The sequence below is a fragment of the Cucumis melo genome, chromosome 6 (assembly GCF_025177605.1).
Source record: "Cucumis melo cultivar AY chromosome 6, USDA_Cmelo_AY_1.0, whole genome shotgun sequence".
Lineage (NCBI taxonomy): Eukaryota > Viridiplantae > Streptophyta > Magnoliopsida > Cucurbitales > Cucurbitaceae > Cucumis > Cucumis melo.
The window spans coordinates 1,959,136-1,979,930 of record NC_066862.1 but is presented as its reverse complement, the minus strand read 5'-3'; the positions used below and the strand labels follow the sequence as shown (position 1 = coordinate 1,979,930).

Sequence of the window (20,795 nt, the reverse complement as noted above, 5' to 3'; positions counted from 1 at the left end):
GGGTCATAGTGAGGTTTGTCGGTTATCTATAAGCTCACTCATTGGTTATTTAAACTACCATTAGACTCCTCATGGATTATCTGGATTAGCTACCATTAAGCTCCTTCATTTAGTTTTCTAGGCTTCCTGGATATGGATTAAATTACTTGAATTGGCTACCTGTAGCCATGAGATGGTTATTGGTTGCACAAAACCTCATCGGCCACATTCTACTTTTATCTTCATCCATATGCCTCATTATCTCTCGATCTCAATAAATCTACTCATAACACATTTCATCTTCTACAACCAAATTAATATAGATTAAAGTGTGAATGAAGATATTTATTAGATTTTAAAGAAATTTAAAGTTGTTCCCTTAGGTTAATAATCAATAATACGATTTCGGATTAAGAAGTTAACATCTTTGAATTATTCCATTTAAACAAAACTATCAATCCAAAAGACAATTTAAATCTAAGTTCCAAACTAAACTAATGTCATGACTAACTCTTTTGTATCTCTTCACAATCTAAATTTGTCGTTTCACTACTTCATAAAATATTTGTATTTTGCAAAATAAAATAATCACTTACTTCATAGCTAATTAGAAGCAATGATCCAAAACTTTTAAAAAAAATATATTAAAAATTTAATGATCAAAACCAACACAATCATGAAAAAACACACACCCAAATAATAAAAACAATAACCCAAACAAATAATATTTCATTTATTTCAAAAACTTACATTGTAAAGTGTAATACAATACCCCTCTTGAATGGTAATTCTCTTGTCAAACCCAATCATTTTAGAATGAGAGACGAAAAGAAAAGTAAAATTAATTTTTTTTTTAGTGATATAATAAAATCTAATTTCTTAATGATAAACTTCTTTATTAAATTATAATTAAACAAATTAAACGATCATTGATATTTTGTAATAATACATACAAAATTACAAAGCCAATTCAGAGACCGGAAGTGAAAGGCACACCCGTACTCGGCAACCAAGATCCACCGGCGATGAAATTTCCGACGGTGAACTTCGAAGCCTCCGCCGCACTGGTAATCACACGATAACCCTTCCAGTTCACCCGATTCGCCGTCGACGCTCCCGGCCCCGTATTCATATACTCACCGTAATACAGCGTGTTTAGGGCAAAATTACCGCTCCACGGCATCCACCCGGCCGGACTTATGAATCCTCCGATCGAGGATTTCATAACAACCGTCCGGGAATATTGCCTCCATGGGCGGCCTAAATAGGCCTTGACGCCGCTGAGGCCGCCGGCGGATGTGATTCGGCAATTGTGGATGGAGATTCCGGTGTTCTGATTCGGATCGGAACGGCCTTGGGCGGTGACGGTGATGGTTTTGTTCGGAGGATCACGGGCGATGATGTTGCAATCTTGGAGTACGACGGCGGCATTGCCGAAGATGAAATCGACGGTGCCGTAAATGTCGCATTGTTTGTAGAATTGGCGTTCGGCGTAAACGTAGAGAGTGTCTTGATACCCTTCGAAGCCGCAACGGTAGAAGACTGAGAGATCTGAACCTGATCGGAGCGCCACCGCTTGGTGGTTCTTTGCTCCGGCGGTGTTTCTGAAAGTTATGTCTCTGGCGATGAATCCGTCTCCATCAACGGCTGCGATTTCACCGACGTTCACAATTTAATTAATTAACACAATAAGACTAATTAATTTTTTCTCCTTTTTTTCTTTTTGACAATTTCCCTTTAAATTAAATTACCTAAAAATATTCACAAACATAATTATTATTTGTAAATTAATTATTGTTGAGCACAAAATATACAATAAACAAAATAATTCTAATTATTTTGAAATATAATATAATGAAAAAAAATATTATAAAACATAGTAAAATTTTAAAATCGATATCAATATTTATTATAATAAAAATTAATTAAAATTTTTGTTATATTTTGAAATTATTTTCAATCGTCTTCCCTTTACAATAATTTTTTTAATATTTTTAATATGTAATAACTAAGATATAAATTTTAAAAAAAGTTTTTAGATTTTAGTATCTTTTATGTAAGAAAAGAAAAGTGTTATGTTAAAAGAAAAAAACCTAAAACTAAAGAAATTGATACATTCATAACAAAATATTTTTCCAAACAAGCAAGGACTTTTTTTTTCTTTTAATAATTCTCTATTGCTACATACACTATGTGTGTGTATATATATACACACACATATATAAATAAAATATTCTTTTGGATGAAAACTACAAATCACAAAAGTTGAATAGTGATGAATGAATTGAAAACAGGTCACTTTCTTCCTTTGTAAGCTAAATTCAACTAATTTTAATAGAATTAGAAACTTTGGTCCCATTAAATTACACACCAACCAACCAAGCTACTTGATCTTTGTCATATCATATAATATATGTATAATTTTCTCTAACATCCCACATTAAACCCTAACCAAACTATGGCCCTATATATATAAATATATATATGTGTGTGTGTGTGTGTGTGTGTGTATATGTATATTTCCATTTCAATAATTCAAACAAAATGCCACATCAAATATTTCTATTTCTATTCTTTCTTCTGTCTAAATATTTTTATTTTTATAAATTTTTCCAACCCATATATAATTATGAAACACATTATGGGTTCACTTTTTATATTAATTATTCTTCCCTTTTTTACTATAAAGTATACCTTGTGTTTCCAAAATCTTATCCAATTATTTTGAGTAACAACAAATTTAAATCAACTTTGTTATAAAAGTTATTTGAATGCCAAATAGATCAGTCCAAATTATTCCAATATGATAGCTTTATGCTTAAGTTAAACTCAATTATTTGTAAACCTTTTTTAACTAATAATAATGTGTTTACTTGATCTTTAAAATTATTTCTTATTTCTATATACATATATAGTATTATTCCATTGTTCTTGATAGTTTGTTGTATAATTAAAATACAAATTTAATACTACTTTCATCTCTATATTCTTTTAACTCGGTCTATAATTTTAAAATTTTCATTTTGGTTTTAATATATTTTTATGTATTTGATTCTTTAATTTTAAAAAAGTAACAATTTTTATCCCTTGAAATGGAAAACAAAAAATCATTAAAAACTTAGCTCAATTATCACATGTATGTACCGAGAATCAAAGGATCTTAGGTTCAAATCCCTCGTTCTCAACTTATACAAAAGAAAAAATGAAAATAAAAGGACAAAAAATAGTCATTTTTTGAAATTCAATTAGAAACCAAAAACAAACATTTTTAAAGTATATATATCAAATTAGTATTTAAACCTTAAAAAGTATTACTCTAATTGTACCTAGAACTTCTTAGGGTTTCTTAAAGTTTAAACTAAAACTACCATATAATTAAATACAGAGGGACATAGGATTGTCAATTCTAAATACATAGAAATAAAAGTCACTTTAAGTGCATATAATTCAACCCAAAATTAATTACAACCAATAGAAATGACTAAATTCTCAAGAAAGTTATATATAAAACATAGAATTATAGGGTTTGGCAATGAAGAACAATTCAAAACTATATTAATTACTATTAGCAATTAAATTAGTCAGCAAAATTTACTAATTTACTCAAAGTAGGTTTGTCGATTTCCTATTCGTCGCCGATTAATATTAAATTGAAACAAATAATTCATAATGTGACATTGTGAACTCATCCATAGACTAATGTATAAAGTCAACTTACATGACATTATCATAGGTATTAGGTATGCATTTAACTTTATCTTTTTAAAAATGTTATTTTGAAAATATTAAAATGTAACAAATATAGTACATAAAATTTAATATTATTGTGTTTTTATCTTCCCTAAATCAATGAATTTCCCGACGCATCGTGACACATGAGATGATGGTAGCGCCATGCACTACAAGTAAGTTTATAATAAATACAATGACAACAAACTAAGTTTATAATAAATTTCAGGACCTCGTATTATCACACACTAATCCTATTTAATTAAGTGATGATGTCAATGTGGGTTATTTAAAAGCTTAACGTTTTGTTTGAAATTAAATTTTCTACTTCCTAAATTCTTAGCGGTTAATGTTAAAATTTTGATAATTAACTATCGGGTAAAAGATATATTTTTCTTACTTTTCTACTTCTACGAACTCCTACTTAGGTAAGAACTCAATATTCACTGACGTAGATACTTCTATATGAATTTACGAACTACACTATAATCGAACATTAGTTCACTTTTTTTTCTAGTTATAATAGGTAGAGTTGGAAGAATTGAATATTTAACATTTTAGTCGGTGATTGTGAGCAACGAGCTATGCTAACTCGAAGCCACACACAACAACAATTATCCATTATTCAATGTTAATCAAATTAAAGTTCAAGCTTTTTATATCCTTACTTGAATTCTCTAATTTGGAATATGTTGAATTAATACTTCAAAGGGCCCATTTAAGTTAATAACTTTATAGAAATAAAAAATGAAAAGTTTTAAGGAAAAAAAAAGTTTGAAAGAGAAAACGAGAGAGAGAGCTTACCAACGGTGGCGGATCTGAACGTGGTGGAACCTCCGCCGACACTTCTACTGCCGGTAATGATAGTTTTTCCGATACCGTCGCCGACCATCATAACATTCTTAGCCTTAATATCCAAATTCTCATTATAAACCCCCGACTTTACATATATCACAAATCTCCCACCGCCCTTTGCGGCGGCGACAGCTTCCTTCACCGTCTTAAAATTCCCCGACCCATCTTGCGCCACCACTACGTTCGCCTTCGGAGACCCAGATTGCAGCAATTTCCTGTCACCGGGCCTAACCCACGTCGGAAACCCATCATCCATGATGGTCGTCGGCTCATACCCCTCCGGTGACGCGGGTTTATTCACCGACAACCCATCACTAATCAACTTCGAAACATTATTAGCCGTCAATGGGTAGCCGAAAGCCGAAAGCCCGAGTTCGTCGAACCCGGTCCGGCAGGTTTCGAGGGCGGTGAGAGCGGCGCTGAGCCAGGTTTGAGCGTCGGCTGGGGTGCAGCGGTCGGAGGTCCGGTTGAGTCGGGTTATGATTTCGTCGTAGAGGTCAACGCAATCGGTCCATGCAGTTTTTTCTTTGGAATTTCGGCATTTTGGGCCGAGAGAAAGAGCATTTTTATGGGCCGAAACGGCACGCTCTAGTGCCGTTTCGACTAAGATTTCAAAGAAATGGGATTTTGTGGTTATTGGGGTGCTTTTCTTTGTTGAGGCTTTGGTTTTGAGAAATTCTTCACATGGAGCTGGATATGGTGTTTGGCTACACCAATTCTTTATTTCTTTCTCTGAATAACATAAAACATCCCACGGAAAAATAAGAACAACAAGAACTACAAGAAACACGATCGAATGTCTTGCCATTTCCTCGATTTAGTTGTGAGATTTTTGTGTAGCTTTGGAGTCCCTTTTTATAGAGGAAAAAGAACAGCCCAAGTTAATAATCTTTTTGAATTTTCCATTTCAATTAAACCTCAAAATCAAATTATTATTTATGTTATAATTATTATTATCGTTATTTTTTTTTTATTTTATTATAACTTAAATTTTCACTTTGACTTTGATTCTTGCTAGTCTTTGTTATATATGGATGTGTCGTGGTAGTATTGACATATGATATATGTTTGAAAGTAATGTATTTCATTTATTTGTTTGTTTGTTTGCTGCAAAGTAAATAAACTTTTGGTTTAAATTTCTTTAGTGAATATAGTTTATAATTTTAGTGGTCATTTTGAAAAATTAGACAAAGAAACAAAGTAGTGAGATAGAAAAAAATTAAGATATGATTTTGTTATTATAATATAATCTTACCCTCACTTTCAAAATTTGGAATACATCTTAAATTGATTAGTTGAAAATAATAAACTATGGTGATGTTTATTAATAATCCAATTACCATGCCATACGCACATAAATCATAATAATATCCACTGTCGTGTTATTGACCAACAAAATTATACATATATTCAAATAAACTTACGTTAGTAATATAATTAAAAAAAATTATTTAATTTATTTTTTATTGATAAATGCCTTTTCAAATGTATAAAAAAAGAGAGAGAGAGAGAGAGAAATTGAAACTTTTTCTAATGTTAAAGTTTGGCTAAGAAAAAGAAAAGGAAAAAGAAAAGACTAATTTTAAAGCTAATGGCTGCGGTAACGTTGGTTTAGTAATATCCATATCATATGGACCCTTATGATTTGACATTCTAAGTAGCCTGTGGTTTGAGACTTTAAATAAATTTGCTTTCAACTTCCTTTTACTTCCTTTATATTTATAATTGATTTACTTCAATTATTGCAAAATACGTTTTTTTTTAATACTATATATATATATATATATATATATATATATATATATATATTATCAAAATTAAAACCCAATAGAATTTCAATATAATTATGGTCAAACTCAAATCTGAGGGTCTTAAGTTTATGAAATAGCTAAGGACATAGTTGAATATTTATGAAAAACAATATCATAAATATATATACATAATAAAATCTTAAAAGAATATTTGAATTAACTTATGTTTGTCTCTTAAAGTCGATTTGTTTACGTATATTTGGTTCACAACTTAATATTTCTCAATATTTTTATTAATTTTTCTACGTGATATATAATGGAAAGTTGACGATCACTTTTATAAGAATGTTAAAAATTTAAAAACATGTAAAAGCGTCGATAATTTTAAAATTAAGATTGTGAGTATGAATATGGAAAGTGGATAAACATTGTTAATTTTTAATGGACACACATATATATTTGAAAAATGACACAAATATGGAAAAATGTTATTAATTTATAATTTTCTATTGCTATGAAAAAAATAGAGAGGAATTATAACGAATAATAAAAAAATAAAAATAAAATTATTTATAAAATATAGCAAAATTGTCGAATTTTTCGTAAATTTTACTACGTTTTATAAATAGTTTCGATATTAGATTATTTTTTAAAGGGTCGAAAATTCATATTATTATTATTACTATTATAATCCATTAGAAGATTATTTCATATTATTGTTTTTAAGTATTTTTATGTTTTAAGCTTAGGTATTGTAATTGAATTAATATTGTCGTGCTTTGCATGCATGGAAATTGCTGTCTTCATGACGTGTTATAGGATATGTTTTGTAAGTCAATGGCAATGACTTTCTTAACCAAATAATAAATATATAAAACTATCCATTATTATCACCCATAATTTATAATTTTTTTCTTTTTTTTCTTTTTAGTTTTATTTTAACAAAATTAACAATACCATTTTTAAGATACATTTTATTATATCCAGAAAATCCAAAAATTAAATATATATATATATATATATATATATATATACAAATTAAAGTAATTAGTATAAGAATGAAAAATCAAACCAAGTGTCTCTACGCAATTAATATTTATGTATAAATAAACATTTTGATAAGAAGAAAATTCAACCATGGAAGAGAGAGAAGCCATGGTTTTTTGTTTGGCAGATTTTAAAGGACTTCACTTTCTTTAGCTGGTGAAGGTTTACTAAGGAAGAAGAAAAAGAATAAAGGCTGCTTTGGGGGTAGGTTTTATAGATATAGATCCATAGGAAAATTAAGAGACTTTTAATACTCTTAGAAATACTAGGGGATGTAACTTCAAATCCAAAAAAACGGCCTTAATTTGTTTAGGGTTTTCGATTGATTTGATTTCCAACGAACATCGATATTGCTTTTGATTTAATAAATTTATAGCTCTTTGAATCGAGAAAAACAATAGTTTAATACCGATAAATACGTGCTACTTATTTTTTTATCCTGATTCAATTCAAACAAACATCTATTTAGTGTGCGTGATATATATATATATATAACGATAGATGGCAACATGTGGTTGCCATTTCCACAACCATTTGCAAGCTTCTAAGGGAATACTAATGAAAATATATGAGGAGGAAGTTATATTCATTGTAATTTGATTTTTTATTGACTAATTAAATTTTTGTTGTGTCAATACATTATTGATTTTATTAGTTGTGGGCTTCACTACATAATTTGAAGATATAATATTAATACCTATACATATATTAATACTTATTCACATATATTAATTTTATGTAGATTTGGTTGTGAGTGGTGATGTTGAGATGATAGTCTTTAAGAGACGATGGTACATACATCACATATAAATACAACCTTACGATGTGATCACAACCACTTACGTATGAACCTCAAACGACTAAAGAAACAATAAAAATTATGTTTTTCCTAAATTTCAATCTTATAAATATACGAAACTAAGAATCATAGTTTCATTTGATAAACAATTTGATCTTTGTTTTTCTTTTTAATTGTTTTTATATACTTTTCTTACCAAGAATTTTATCGTTCATATTAATCTAACTAAACATTTGAATTCTTAGTTAAATTTTTTTAGTTTGGTTTTTAAAAACACTTTTGAAAGGTAGATTAAAAAATAAATCAATAAATAAAAGTAGTATTTCTAAACTTTATTTTCAAAAATCAAATATGAAAAATTTAGACTAATGTTCGTTTATGATTCTTTGCTTTTGAAAATCAAGCACATATAAACATCACTTACATACATCAGTTTCTCATTTTAAAACTAAAAAATATATATAGTTTTAAAAAAATTGTTCTTATTTTAAAAAAAAGTGAAAACCATGAATAATAAACGACGAAAAAACAAATACAAATTCTAAAAAGAAAAAAACTAAATAGTTACTACCGAGAACGGAAGAAACATAATAAACAAGTTCTCAGAAAAGATGCATATTTTTCAAAAATCAAATGATTAATCAAAACGTTTTATGGAACTATAAATGGTACCCCTAATTAACAACAAACTTAAATTTCACATCCTAGCTTTCAATTTTAAAAAGTGTTTATCTGTTATCATTACATGAGTTTGATATATATATATATATATATATATATATATATATATATAATGATGTATTCCTAAAAATCATATGTATCTAAATTGATTTGCATTTTTTTTAGTTTCAATTATTATATTTTCCTTCTTTGTTAAAAGTCAAAGAAATTATAATTATTACTTGACTTTCCCAACTAAACAAATTTGAAAGATGATGAAATTAAAGGTGATTGGATTTTTATGGATTAACTGGCTAAAAAAAAAAAGAAAATTAGTGTAATAATTAAGAAAATATGATGAGGGAATATATTCAACACCTAAACACACAAAAACAAATTCAAAGAGGTTTTGTACTCTTTCTTCTTGCAAAACAATTTGACTCTCTCCAACAACCAACAAATTTTTAATTCAAATTCAAATTAATGTCCATAAAAGAAAACCAATACCTTATAAGGTTGACTAATTTATTAAATATAAATAATTTTATTTATTAATCGAAACCACGTTGGATTATTTATTTGCAATAACAATGTTCGTTAAATCATCGATCAAACTTAAAAACTTACAGATTTTACTTATCGATGTTTTAAAGAAATTAAATAGTTTTTTTTAATTTTTGTTGATTTATTATTCAATAAATCTCAATTTTAGCTTCTAAAAGTTAATTCCCACCGATATTTGTTTTTATTTTTATTTTTTTGTAAAAATATTAATAGTTAATGAGAACGATCTTAAGAATTAATTACAACCAAATTTAAGATTTATATAAAATAAAATAAAATTGAAAAAACCTCAAAGTATAAGAATCAAAAATGGTATTTTCATCCGATCGTATATTAAAATTTTGAATATTTTCTAAGAAAATATGAAAAAATTACCCCTTTTAAGTACAATATTTCTAGGAATATTTCTTAAAAATAAAATAAATAAATAGATAAAATAAAAACATATGTATAAAAAATTAAATAAATGTGAGTTTAAATATCAAAATACAGGATTACAATATATGCATGATTTTTACTATAGAAATAATGGACCCACTTATAAGAAAAATAAAAAATAAAATTAATTTAGTTTACATATTTATTAATTAAAATAAAATAGAGAGAAACACACCCACATGACATATTAATTAATGATTTAAACATTACGAATTAGGATAAACTAATACATGTGATCTCTAAAGAGGTAGTTAGGCCATTAATTATTTGATTTTTGTGTGAGAGAGAGATAGATAAGTTCTCTCCATTATTATAAGATATATATATATATATAGCACACAATTATTCAAGCCTACTTGATAAAAATTAAAGTTGCTATAATACAATGGACCATTTTTAGAACAATTAAACAAACAAAATTCTAAAAAAAAAAATTGAATGAAAAGTACATAATACCAACCATATATTGTCTCTCTTCCTTATCCTTTATCCACTTTTGGTTTTAGGCCATGTTTAAATTGTAATTTTAAAATTAACGTTGTTTACTTTATGTAGTTGTGTTTTGGACTCGTACTGATACAATTTTATTTAGTAATAGTACGTGATCATTTCGATTGTATTTGAAAATTCCATTATACTATCATATGATTATAATATTTATTATTAAACTTAATCCATAACAATAATGGTAATTTTGACAAAATTCATAGTTTTAGGTAAATGTAAGAATAAGTAATTCAATTAGATTTGTGATTGTGGACTATTATGAATGATCTATTAATGTAATTTTATTACGATTACATAAAATTTCATTACGGATTGTGTATTTTTTAGAACATGAGGGTTAATGGTATGAAAAGTGGACTAGATGTGGTCCAAATGATATTTATTTAAATGGTAATGAAATATTGTAAGGGTTGATGGAAATTATATATACACATCTTTTGTAGTGTGTCTGTCAATCAATTCTAAATAAGAAATTTCATCGTGGATGTCTCTTTTATGGATGGGATATATTATAGTCTATTAATTCTCTCAAATTTGTCATCAATTTATTGCCATTAATGTTTATTTATTTATTTATTGATAGTGAAACAATATTCAAATTTGATTATGTTTTTATTTTGATTTTTTCTTTTTTTTTTGAGAAAATGTGTTTGAAAAGTTAATTAGGAGGTGGAAAAATGATTCTTATCGGAATTTTATTATTATTATTATTATCATTTAACCTCTTCCTAAAAATTAATTTTAAATAATTAAATTAAAATTTATTAAAATAAAATAGTGATATAGTTTCAATATCTCATTAGGTTATGAGTTCAATCCATGGTGGTCACCTACCTATAAATTAATTTTAAGTGAATTTTCTTGACACCAAAATGTTGTAGGGTTAGGCAGGTTGTCCCGCGAGATTAGTCGAGGTGTGCATAAGCTAGTCCGAACACTCATAGATATAAAAAAAATTATTCAAGTGTATTGACTAAAATTAAACCGAAGATACAAGAACGACAAAAAATCGAATAACATAACCCAAAATATATAAACCAAAATGCTACTTTAAATTATCCGTTTTTTTCCTTCTAATTTTGTTTAGCAAAAACCAAATGCGTAAATGGACGTCGCTATCTTTCGACCCATGTGACGATATTATTTTTTGTCATGCAACCTCATGTCAGAATAATTCTTTAGATAACTATTATATATGTCATATCGTATCGATTCTAATAGCCATCAAATTCGTTTTGATCGAAAGATAATAGGATTAAACAAGATAGATAAATTGAAATACTTACATCTTGATAAGTAGTATGAGTGATGTATATTTAAGGAGTAATTAATATGAATTATTGTTAAATTAATGATATTTATATATGGAAACATATATAGTTAGTTAGTCTCTATCTTAAATAACATGTGACTTTAGGTTGTCTACCACTTTATCAAGGCTTCAATATCATTTAATAACACCCTTTTCCCTTTATTTGATTTGAAAAATATCAACCTTATTCACTATGTTTAATGTTCATATTTCCATGTAGTTATTCCTTCTAAACTCAAATTAGTTAGGTCTTGATCAATGAGCAATTAATTAACATATTTTTTTCTATTTTTCTATATAAAGTTTAATACTAAATCAATTTCTTTGCCATATTTTGGAAAAACAATGTTTAAATATATATAAAATAAAAGGTCTTATCAATTTAAACCTTAAACTAATTATTTGTATTTAAATTGATAAGACTTTTTTTTATAGATTTAAACCCTAAACCCTAAACCTTAAACGGTGGATTGCTTTTTCACTTTGCGTCTTCTTTGGGTTTTCCTGGCTCTTCTTACACTTTTTTTATAGTTGGAGGGTTTAAATCCATATAATATTATCAAAGTTAAAGGTTTACGTTTATACATTAATTAAAATTCATGGATTAATTTGATATAATTTTAGTTTGAGATCTAAATTGATACAATTCAAAATTAAAGATTTAAGTTGATACAATTATTAATTTAGGGTTTAAATTGATACTCTAAAAAGTAGGGCTTAAATTGCTATTTTTCAAAAATTAATAATAACAACTCCAAAAAAAATTCAAAAATCAAAATATCAATTAAAAATAGGGTTTTTCCAGAATAATAAATAAATAAAAAAACAAAAACTAATTATACTTTGTAAAAACTCATTTTACAAGTATAAATAAGTTTGTAAATTTTGCCATTTTTAACCCTTACTCCCTAAAAAACGGTTTAGTTAGATATCATATAATTGGCTTTATTGTTCATTCATTTAATATATATATAGAGAGAGAAGAAAAACATTAATATATGGGTGGTCCTAAAATAAAAAATATATATATTTTAAACCATAAAGTTTTGAAAATAAATTATAAATACTGGTATTAAAGAAAGCACTTTATATTTGATAATGTGTCTGGAAAAGTGTAATTTATTTGTCATAAATACACAAAATTCTTTGAAAATAAATAAATAAATACTGAAAATTGCTAATTGTCTGGAAATTAAAATAACAACAACAATAATAATAATAATAACAATTCCTTGGGGGCTTTTGCCTTTATGTGCGGGCCCGTTTCAAAAGTACTTTTTTTACCCTCCAGCCTAACCATACTAACTTTACGACTTGTCGTTGGCACTGTTACGTCACAACTAATTCGTTTTCTTTGACCTGTATTTCTTGAACGACACCGCCTAATTGTCGTAACGCAACTTCACAAGCAACTAAAAAAAAAAAGGGCAATTATATTGATAAAGTTTGGAAAAGGAATATGATCAATTTATACCTTAAAACTTTTTGAGTTCAAATCATTTAAATGATGAATTATCCAAGTTTAGCTTTTGTGTAATTTATACGATCTTTTATTATGGAGACGAAGAATTTGATCTTCATTCTCACGATCGTTGTATTAAAAAAGTATAAAACTTTTGGAACAGTATAGTGTGCATTCTCTCGTTTGTTATGTTTGGATAAATACTTATAATTTTTCAAAGAAAATTTATCAAAAATAAAATATTTATGCTTCGAAGAAAAATTAAATATAATGAATTTTGTTTTTTAGTGGTTTTATTTTATGAAAGGTAAATAGTTGTTAATTTTCTATTTTTTCTTTAAACACTCGTAATTTTAGTATTAATTGAAACATTAAATTTTCATAAGTAAATCAATTTAAACCCAAAACTCTAGATTAATTACAATTTTCTTTGAAAACCATGGATACATCCATTTTAATTCTTGGTTTTTGGTTGATATAAAATTTGAATAAGTTTATCGTTGTGTAACAATTGATGCATTGAATTATTTTAAAAAGACAACCTTAATAAATTGTCCAAAAGGATTCAAGTAAGATTACGTGTGAGCTCAATTGAGATAAGTATAAAGTTTGTATATATTTATATATATAAAGTATGAACGCAGTGTGTAAATTGATACACACAAAAGATTAAGATTTTAATTTTATACGATCATTGGTTTGAAATTTTAATTTATACAACCCACAATTTAGATTGAAAATATTCCGTTATTTTAGTTAATGTAAAGTGAAAAAGAATTGATTAGTTTACATTGATACTTCTTGTTAGGACAATAACTTTGATAATGGAATAGACGAGATATACATCAATTATCATTGAGTTATACACTTTAAAATGAATAATTACTAGTTATATTTCTTCAAGCACAATAATTATGATGAGAAATAATATATTGAAATTGTTCGTTAAGGTCGAGTTTACCTAATTTTAATACCTTTTAACCTTTTAAAATAGTAAGAAAAATTAATCCACTCCTCGTGGTCTATTTAGTTTAGTAAGTCAAATTACATCTTATAATTTCAAATTTGATCAATCGAATTAATGTCATATATTTCCATTATCGTAATTTTTAGATTATTCTAAGTAGGATTAGTATCTAACTTTGATGCCTAACTTTTCTTTTGATACTATCGATTATGATCGAAACGGTTTTGGATTTTTATTATTTTTTTTTCTCTTTTTTAATTTGTTGACTTTTAGATTTTATATAACTATTTTCAAATATAGCAAGATATCATCTGTTTTCGATAAGTCGCAATCGATCAAAATAAACTACTTAATCTATTATAGTCTAATACAGATAAATTACGATGTTTTGTTATATTTGTAAATATTTTTGAAAATTTTATAAAAAATAATTTATTTTACACTCCAAATAAAAGGAATTCTTATTATAAAATTGTTTTTAAAATGTAATAAAAAAATTACAAGTTAATAGATTTTGCTTTATTTTATAAATAGTCGTAATTTTTTGTTTGTGAATGATTACTACGCAAACAAAATAATTGTATACAAACTTTCATACGCAATAAATACAGCGGTGGATTTATCGTGAATGATAAAATATTTTTGTTGTCTATTTATATGATTTTATCCTTTGCTCAATTGAAATTATTATATTCATGATGAGGGTTTACATTTTATTTTCTTTCATTTTTCAAATGTCAAATCCAAGTAAGATAGTTTTAGAAGGCATGATGTGTCATCTACTTTCATCATTCATTAGTCTCTTTGTTTGGAGTCCAAATTTTAGATCCATTTATTTCATACTCACCACTAAAATGTAGTTTTTCTTTTAAACTAATAATACAAACCCTTAAATATTTAATCTAAAATAATCGTAATTATTTCTAAATGTAGTAAAACGAACAAAAACGTAACAAAATATCGAAGTCTATTGTTGTATATCACAAATAGATCATGATATTTTACCATATCTACAATTATTTTTAGAAGTTTTATCGTTTGAAATAATTTTTCATAAAATTTGAGAGAGGATACCCAATTAAAAATTTAAAAATAATATTATTAATAATGAAATCACTATTAACCAAGTTATTTTTATTAAGGAAATTATATATAAAAAAAGAATATTTGACAAAATACTTACCCTTCTTAAAAAATGAAATGTAATGAATTTTGTCATTAGTGATTTTGTTTAGTATAAATAATTGGTCGATTTTTCTATTTTTGAAAACAACCCTTTCAAATATTTATATTTATCAATAAAATTTATAATTTAAAATAAAATATATATTTATTTATAAAAAACGAAAATAAATTTTTTAAAGTATAATAAAATAGACTAAAATAATTTATAAAATACGACAAAATTTTAAATTTTATTAATAACTGATATAATATAAAATTTTAGATTAAATTTATCACATTTTACCGTAAAAAAAAATTATATACCAAAGGAAATGAAGGGGCCGTCATCGTCCTTATCCACATGGCTTATTACGCTACCTCCTAACACGGCATTGCGGTTTTATGGCCAAAACCGATGGATTTTTTTTGCCGACGGGGATGGTGGTAGATCAACAACCGTCCAAAACTTTGACTTGGACCTACAATCAGCACGTGGCGCATTTATATGTTTGTTGTAACAGTAACACGCTATTGTAAATGCAGACAATCAAATCCTATTTCTACATCCTTTGGTTCTTTTGTTATATTTGAAACGATGTGTGTGAGAAAGATGGTTTCAAACGAAATGCTTTCTCTTTGTGCTTCCGGAAAGCACTTTTTCAAATGTATTTTTTGACATTTTCTAGACATGTTTGAGTGTCTTGTTTTAAAATGTCTTTTGAGTAATAAGTGTCTTAGTTGAAATTACTTATATCGAAAATAATTTTACCAATTGTTATAGTTAATGGTACGTTTGATTTGATTTTGGATTGTATACGTCTAATGACTATTTTCTAAATTTTATTATTATAAACAGTTAAATTGATTCTCTTGAAGGTTAATTCAGTCGACCTTAACCTTATGGTAGCCTTGTAAATATATATGTTTGAAATATCAAGTTATTAGACTAAAGCACTTCACAAGTAGCTTTCACAAGTAGCTTTGATTACATTTTATTTTTAAGTGTGTTCGTTGTCATTATAATTTTTTAAATGAAATTCTTACTTTAATTATGTTTTTATAACTTTTTGAATAAAACTCTATAGGTGGTTGGAAAAGAAATGTTTTAATCGATAAAAGTAGTTTTTTTACCTATATCCAAAAACTATCTTAAAATCTTAAAAATACTTTATTTTTTAACTAACATCACTAACTTGATTTAACTGAATTTGAGGATGACATGTCTTATGTTCAAATCTCTCGATCTTTTAACTTATAATTAGAAAAGAAAAATACTAACATCACATCACTTTCCATGCAAGAAAAGGAATGTCTCAAACTTCAATTTTTTTTTTTTCCATTTTCTTGATATTTGAAACATCTAAAATTGAAAAAGGATGATTTTTAATCAATAGGGCCCAAGCCCACATAAGGAAGAACAGGGTCCAAGCCTAGTTTTTGACACTGTTTTATGGATCCAAATGTCAACTAGGCCCAGGCCCAAATATAAGGCTTTTTGGAGAGATTAAGATAAAAAACAACAATCGAAAACACTTTTATGTGGAAGTAAAGAAGATCCATTACACGATAGTAGCAAATACAGTAATTATATTCAAAATAATTAAGTATATAATATTTTTAAAAATTATAAATATAACAAAATACATTAAAGTTCATCGCCAACAGACTATATTTTAAATAATGGTTTATTACTAATAAACTATAAGGGCGTATGAGTAATAAAAGTCTATAGATTTTACTAAAGTTACATTTTAAAAAAAAATGTTATATACTTGATTGGTATTCATAAAATTGTTAATCATTACAATCATCCAATATTTTAAAACTTTTAAAGAGATATCTCAACTATGGGTCTCCTAAAAATTTGAAGATTATTATCCCTCGTTTGAAAATCTAAAAGACTTAAAACTTAGAAGATGAAAGCACTTATTGTAAGTTGAAATACTTCAAACCGATCGTTAGAAAGCATTTTGAATATCAAAACTTTTTTTTAACATTTAAGAAAAAGGCATACTACTATACTCACATATCATAGATATTTAAATTAGTTTAGACTCAACCCTCCTAAACTTCAATTTTAAATTACCATGAACTTAGGGTCTGACTTTCACATATCTCCCAAATTAGTTAAAAGGGCCAAAGGCTAATTATAATATCCATGGTGGAATATAAAACTTAGAAAATTGTAACATGTAAATGCATGAACAGTGTATATATATATATCATATAGATGTTAACAAAAAGGAAAAATCTCTTCCCACCCACTGACACTTGGTCACACCCACATTCCAGGTGTGTTTCTCACACCCAACTTATCTCTCTCCACACCCACCTATTTATTTTATAATTACATCAATCAATCAATTTACATTCCAAAACTTCTTTTATTTCCCATTATCTGAATTACCAAAATGCCCTTCCCCTTCACTACTTTTCTTCTCCTCCTCTGCCTACCCTTCGTGGCTTCTTCTAATTTTTCGTTGCCTGCGCTGGACTCGGTCCGGTTGGCGCAGACCGGGGTTAGGGAAGCCGTAACCGAAATTGGTAATTTAAAACGACGTCGGTTTGGAGATGGGAATCATCTGCTGGCCGCGCTTCGTGATTGCGCTAAGCTCTATGAGGAGGCCGAGTGGCGGCTCGCGGGGATGTTGGTTGGAGGAGAGAAATATTATAGTGCGGAAGATGGTCGGATGTGGGTCAGCGCCGCCATGGCTAACCATCGGAGTTGTTTGGATGGGTTGGAAGAGGTCGACGCTGATGGGGCGGCGGTGGGAGGGCATAACTTGACGGTGATGCTCACTGGAGCTTTGCATTTATACGATAAGATTGCTGCCGTGGAGAAGCGGAACGGTGAGCACTTGCTATACCCACACGTTGCAATCAGTACCATTCCATATTCCAACTTATTCCAACTAATATATCATTTCATGTACATGTATATTTAATGGTTAGAAAATCCTAAAATTTCATAGAAGCAAAAATTTAGTTTATGCTTTTTGGTTCGTAACTTCTGAGTTCTTAAATTATATAATCGCATTCTTGAATTATACGACTAAATCTGTGCTTGAAAAACATTCTCAAGGTTATTTTTAAAAAAATAAGTAAATTTTTAAAAAATTTAAGAGACCATGCAAGATAATATTTTAATAATATTTAAAATGGAGTCAATTTTTTTGTAAATAGGAAAAAAAAAACTATTTTGTCAATTTTTTTTTTAATTTTGGACCATTTTCTTTTAATTAATCAAAAGGAGTACAAATGAAAATGAGTTTTTTAAAGAATATTTTTTCCCATTCAAACGGATCCTTAGTTCTTGTATCTTGTCATTTTTGTTTCATGAGTATGAAAAATTAATGAAGTTTACTGTATAATTTTATAAAATACAAAGCCTATCTACGTACTAATAAAAATCGACCTAAATATTCACAATTTCTTTTTGTTGCAACTAAACTTTCACGAATTTGAAACTACAACACCAACTTGGAAATATAAACTAAATCGAGAAAAAAAAAAGAAAAAAGCATTGGGTTTCATTTTTTAAAAATAACAAAATAAAGTTAAAATTGATCAATCTTTATATTGCCTCTTGAAATAGACCTTTACCTATGGAATAATTAGAACTAATTAACATAATATTTATAAAATGGTATTACCATATTTTATAACGCATTAATGTTGAATACTAATTTGCTATTACAATGCTATTCGTATAATGAAAACTGATCACCAAAATAGAAGAAATAAAAGACAAAAAAGACCTTAATTTCACGTATAGAAATGGAAATTTGAATTCAGGATGGAAGAGATTGGAGAAACGGAAATGGAGAGAAAACAGAGGAATCAACTTGGCAACGTGGAATCCGGCGACGTCGAAGGCGGACTATGTGGTGGCGAAGGATGGATCCGGCACCCACACAACCATAAACAGGGCGGTGGCGGCTCTGGCGAGTACTGGACGGAGACGGGGAGGAGGGAGAATTGTGATATACGTGAAAGCTGGAGTTTACAGGGAGAATGTGGAAATTGGAATACAGTTGAAGAACGTCATGCTTGTCGGCGACGGCATCGACAAAACCATCGTCACCGGTAGCCGCAATGTACCCGACGGCGCCACCACTTATAACTCAGCTACATTCGGTGAGACTAAACAACGAATATCTTCGAAAAATACAAATGCGTAAAGAAACGAAAATTTGTAAATTTCTTTTGTTTCTGAAATATAAAATGTTTGATAGAATTGCCGTATCTGAGCAGGCGTTTCCGGCGACGGATTTTGGGCGAGGGACATAACATTCGAGAATACCGCCGGACCGGAAAAGCAACAAGCGGTAGCGCTACGGCTCAATTCCGACCTTGCCGTCGTATACCGGTGCGCAATAAAAGGCTATCAGGATACCCTCTTCCTCCACTCCCTCCGCCAATTCTACCGCGACTGCAAAATCTATGGCACCATCGATTTCATCTTCGGCAACTCGGCTGCCGTCCTCCAGAACTGCGAAATCTTCGTCCGACAGCCGAGACGCCACCAGGCCAACATGATCACCGCCCAAGGCCGCGACGATCCGGCAGAGGCCACTGGAATTTCGATCCTCAACTCCAGAGTCCAGCCGACGCCGGATTTTGCCCCCGTAAAGGCTCAGTACAGGACGTACCTTGGCCGCCCCTGGAAGCGGTTTTCGAGGACGGTGGTAATGGGGACGGATTTGGACGGGTTGATAGATCCGAAAGGGTGGGGAGAATGGACAGGGAATTTTGCGATTTCGACTCTGTTTTATGCAGAGTTTAAGAACAGGGGCGACGGTTCTTCGACGAGATTTAGGGTTAATTGGCCGGGATTTCACGTCCTCCGTTCCGCGGATGAAGCACGGCCTTTCACGGTGGCTGAGTTTCTTCACGGCGGCGATTGGATTCCGGCTTCCGGCGTATCTTTCGAGGCGGGAGTTTGATTTTTTTTTTCTTTTTTAAAAAATAAAGAAAATGATGTTAAATTAGTCTATAAATTTTGTAAATGTTTCTAAAATTTTAATAAAGTATTTAATTACACTTTTTAAATATAGAAAAAAAAATTTTAATTATTAATAAAATATACAAAACCTATTAAATTCTTTCTAAAATTGTACTAAAAGAAATAGTTTCTAAAATTTAAAATTTTTAAATAGAAAGTTCAATATGAAATACTTTCATTCTATCTCGTTATTGTTCTATATTTCACAACCATTGATAACCTCGAAGACATCCTCAAATAAGGCCGTACCATAAAATAAATTTGAGTTATTACTAACTTAATAAAGTGTAACTCAATTTTTTTTTTCTAATATCATATATGTATTTGAGAATGTCTTGAGGTTATAAGTGACAATGAAATAAAATACACCAAAGCAACATGCTTCATATTCAACTATTAAATCAAAGCAAAAGTACTTAGGAAATGTCCAAAGTACTAAATAAATAATTTTAGTATACTATGGCTGAGTAAACAAGATAGATGGATGGAAAACAATAAAGGGGGGGGGGGGGGGGGGGGGAGGTAAAATATTGACAAGAAAGGTAACAAAAATAAT

The 20,795-nt window shown here is 28.4% G+C and overlaps 2 protein-coding genes across 2 annotated transcripts; one reads left to right on the top strand and one right to left on the bottom strand.

Moving 5' to 3' along the window:
- Positions 1–688: 688 nt before the first annotated feature.
- LOC103483370 (pectinesterase 2) lies at positions 689–5,428 on the bottom strand. The gene is made up of 2 exons (XM_008439971.2): positions 4,513–5,428; positions 689–1,626 (listed from the first exon to the last, which is right to left on the bottom strand). The coding sequence occupies exons 1-2, from the start codon at positions 5,369–5,371 to the stop codon at positions 950–952; spliced, it is 1,536 nt and encodes a 511-aa protein (XP_008438193.1). The 5' UTR covers positions 5,372–5,428; the 3' UTR covers positions 689–949.
- Positions 5,429–17,521: 12,093 nt separating this feature from the next.
- On the top strand, positions 17,522–20,286 carry LOC103483369 (probable pectinesterase/pectinesterase inhibitor 36). The gene is made up of 3 exons (XM_008439969.3): positions 17,522–18,084; positions 19,030–19,371; positions 19,489–20,286. Exons 1-3 carry the CDS (start codon positions 17,646–17,648, stop codon positions 20,178–20,180), a joined length of 1,473 nt encoding a protein of 490 aa, XP_008438191.1. The 5' UTR covers positions 17,522–17,645; the 3' UTR covers positions 20,181–20,286.
- Positions 20,287–20,795: the final 509 nt, after the last annotated feature.

What these genes read in the sequence shown, in the direction of transcription:
- LOC103483370 (XM_008439971.2), bottom strand. Translation starts at nt 5,371, where the DNA reads ATGGCAAGACATTCGATCGTGTTTCTTGTAGTTCTTGTTGTTCTTATT. An exon ending in GTTCAGATCCGCCACCGTTG is followed by an intron (nt 1,627 to 4,512) that starts GTAAGCTCTCTC and finishes GTGAAATCGCAG; the next exon opens with CCGTTGATGGAGACGGATTC.
- LOC103483369 (XM_008439969.3), top strand. Translation starts at nt 17,646, where the DNA reads ATGCCCTTCCCCTTCACTACTTTTCTTCTCCTCCTCTGCCTACCCTTC. An exon ending in TGCCGTGGAGAAGCGGAACG is followed by an intron (nt 18,085 to 19,029) that starts GTGAGCACTTGC and finishes ATTTGAATTCAG; the next exon opens with GATGGAAGAGATTGGAGAAA. An exon ending in TTATAACTCAGCTACATTCG is followed by an intron (nt 19,372 to 19,488) that starts GTGAGACTAAAC and finishes GTATCTGAGCAG; the next exon opens with GCGTTTCCGGCGACGGATTT.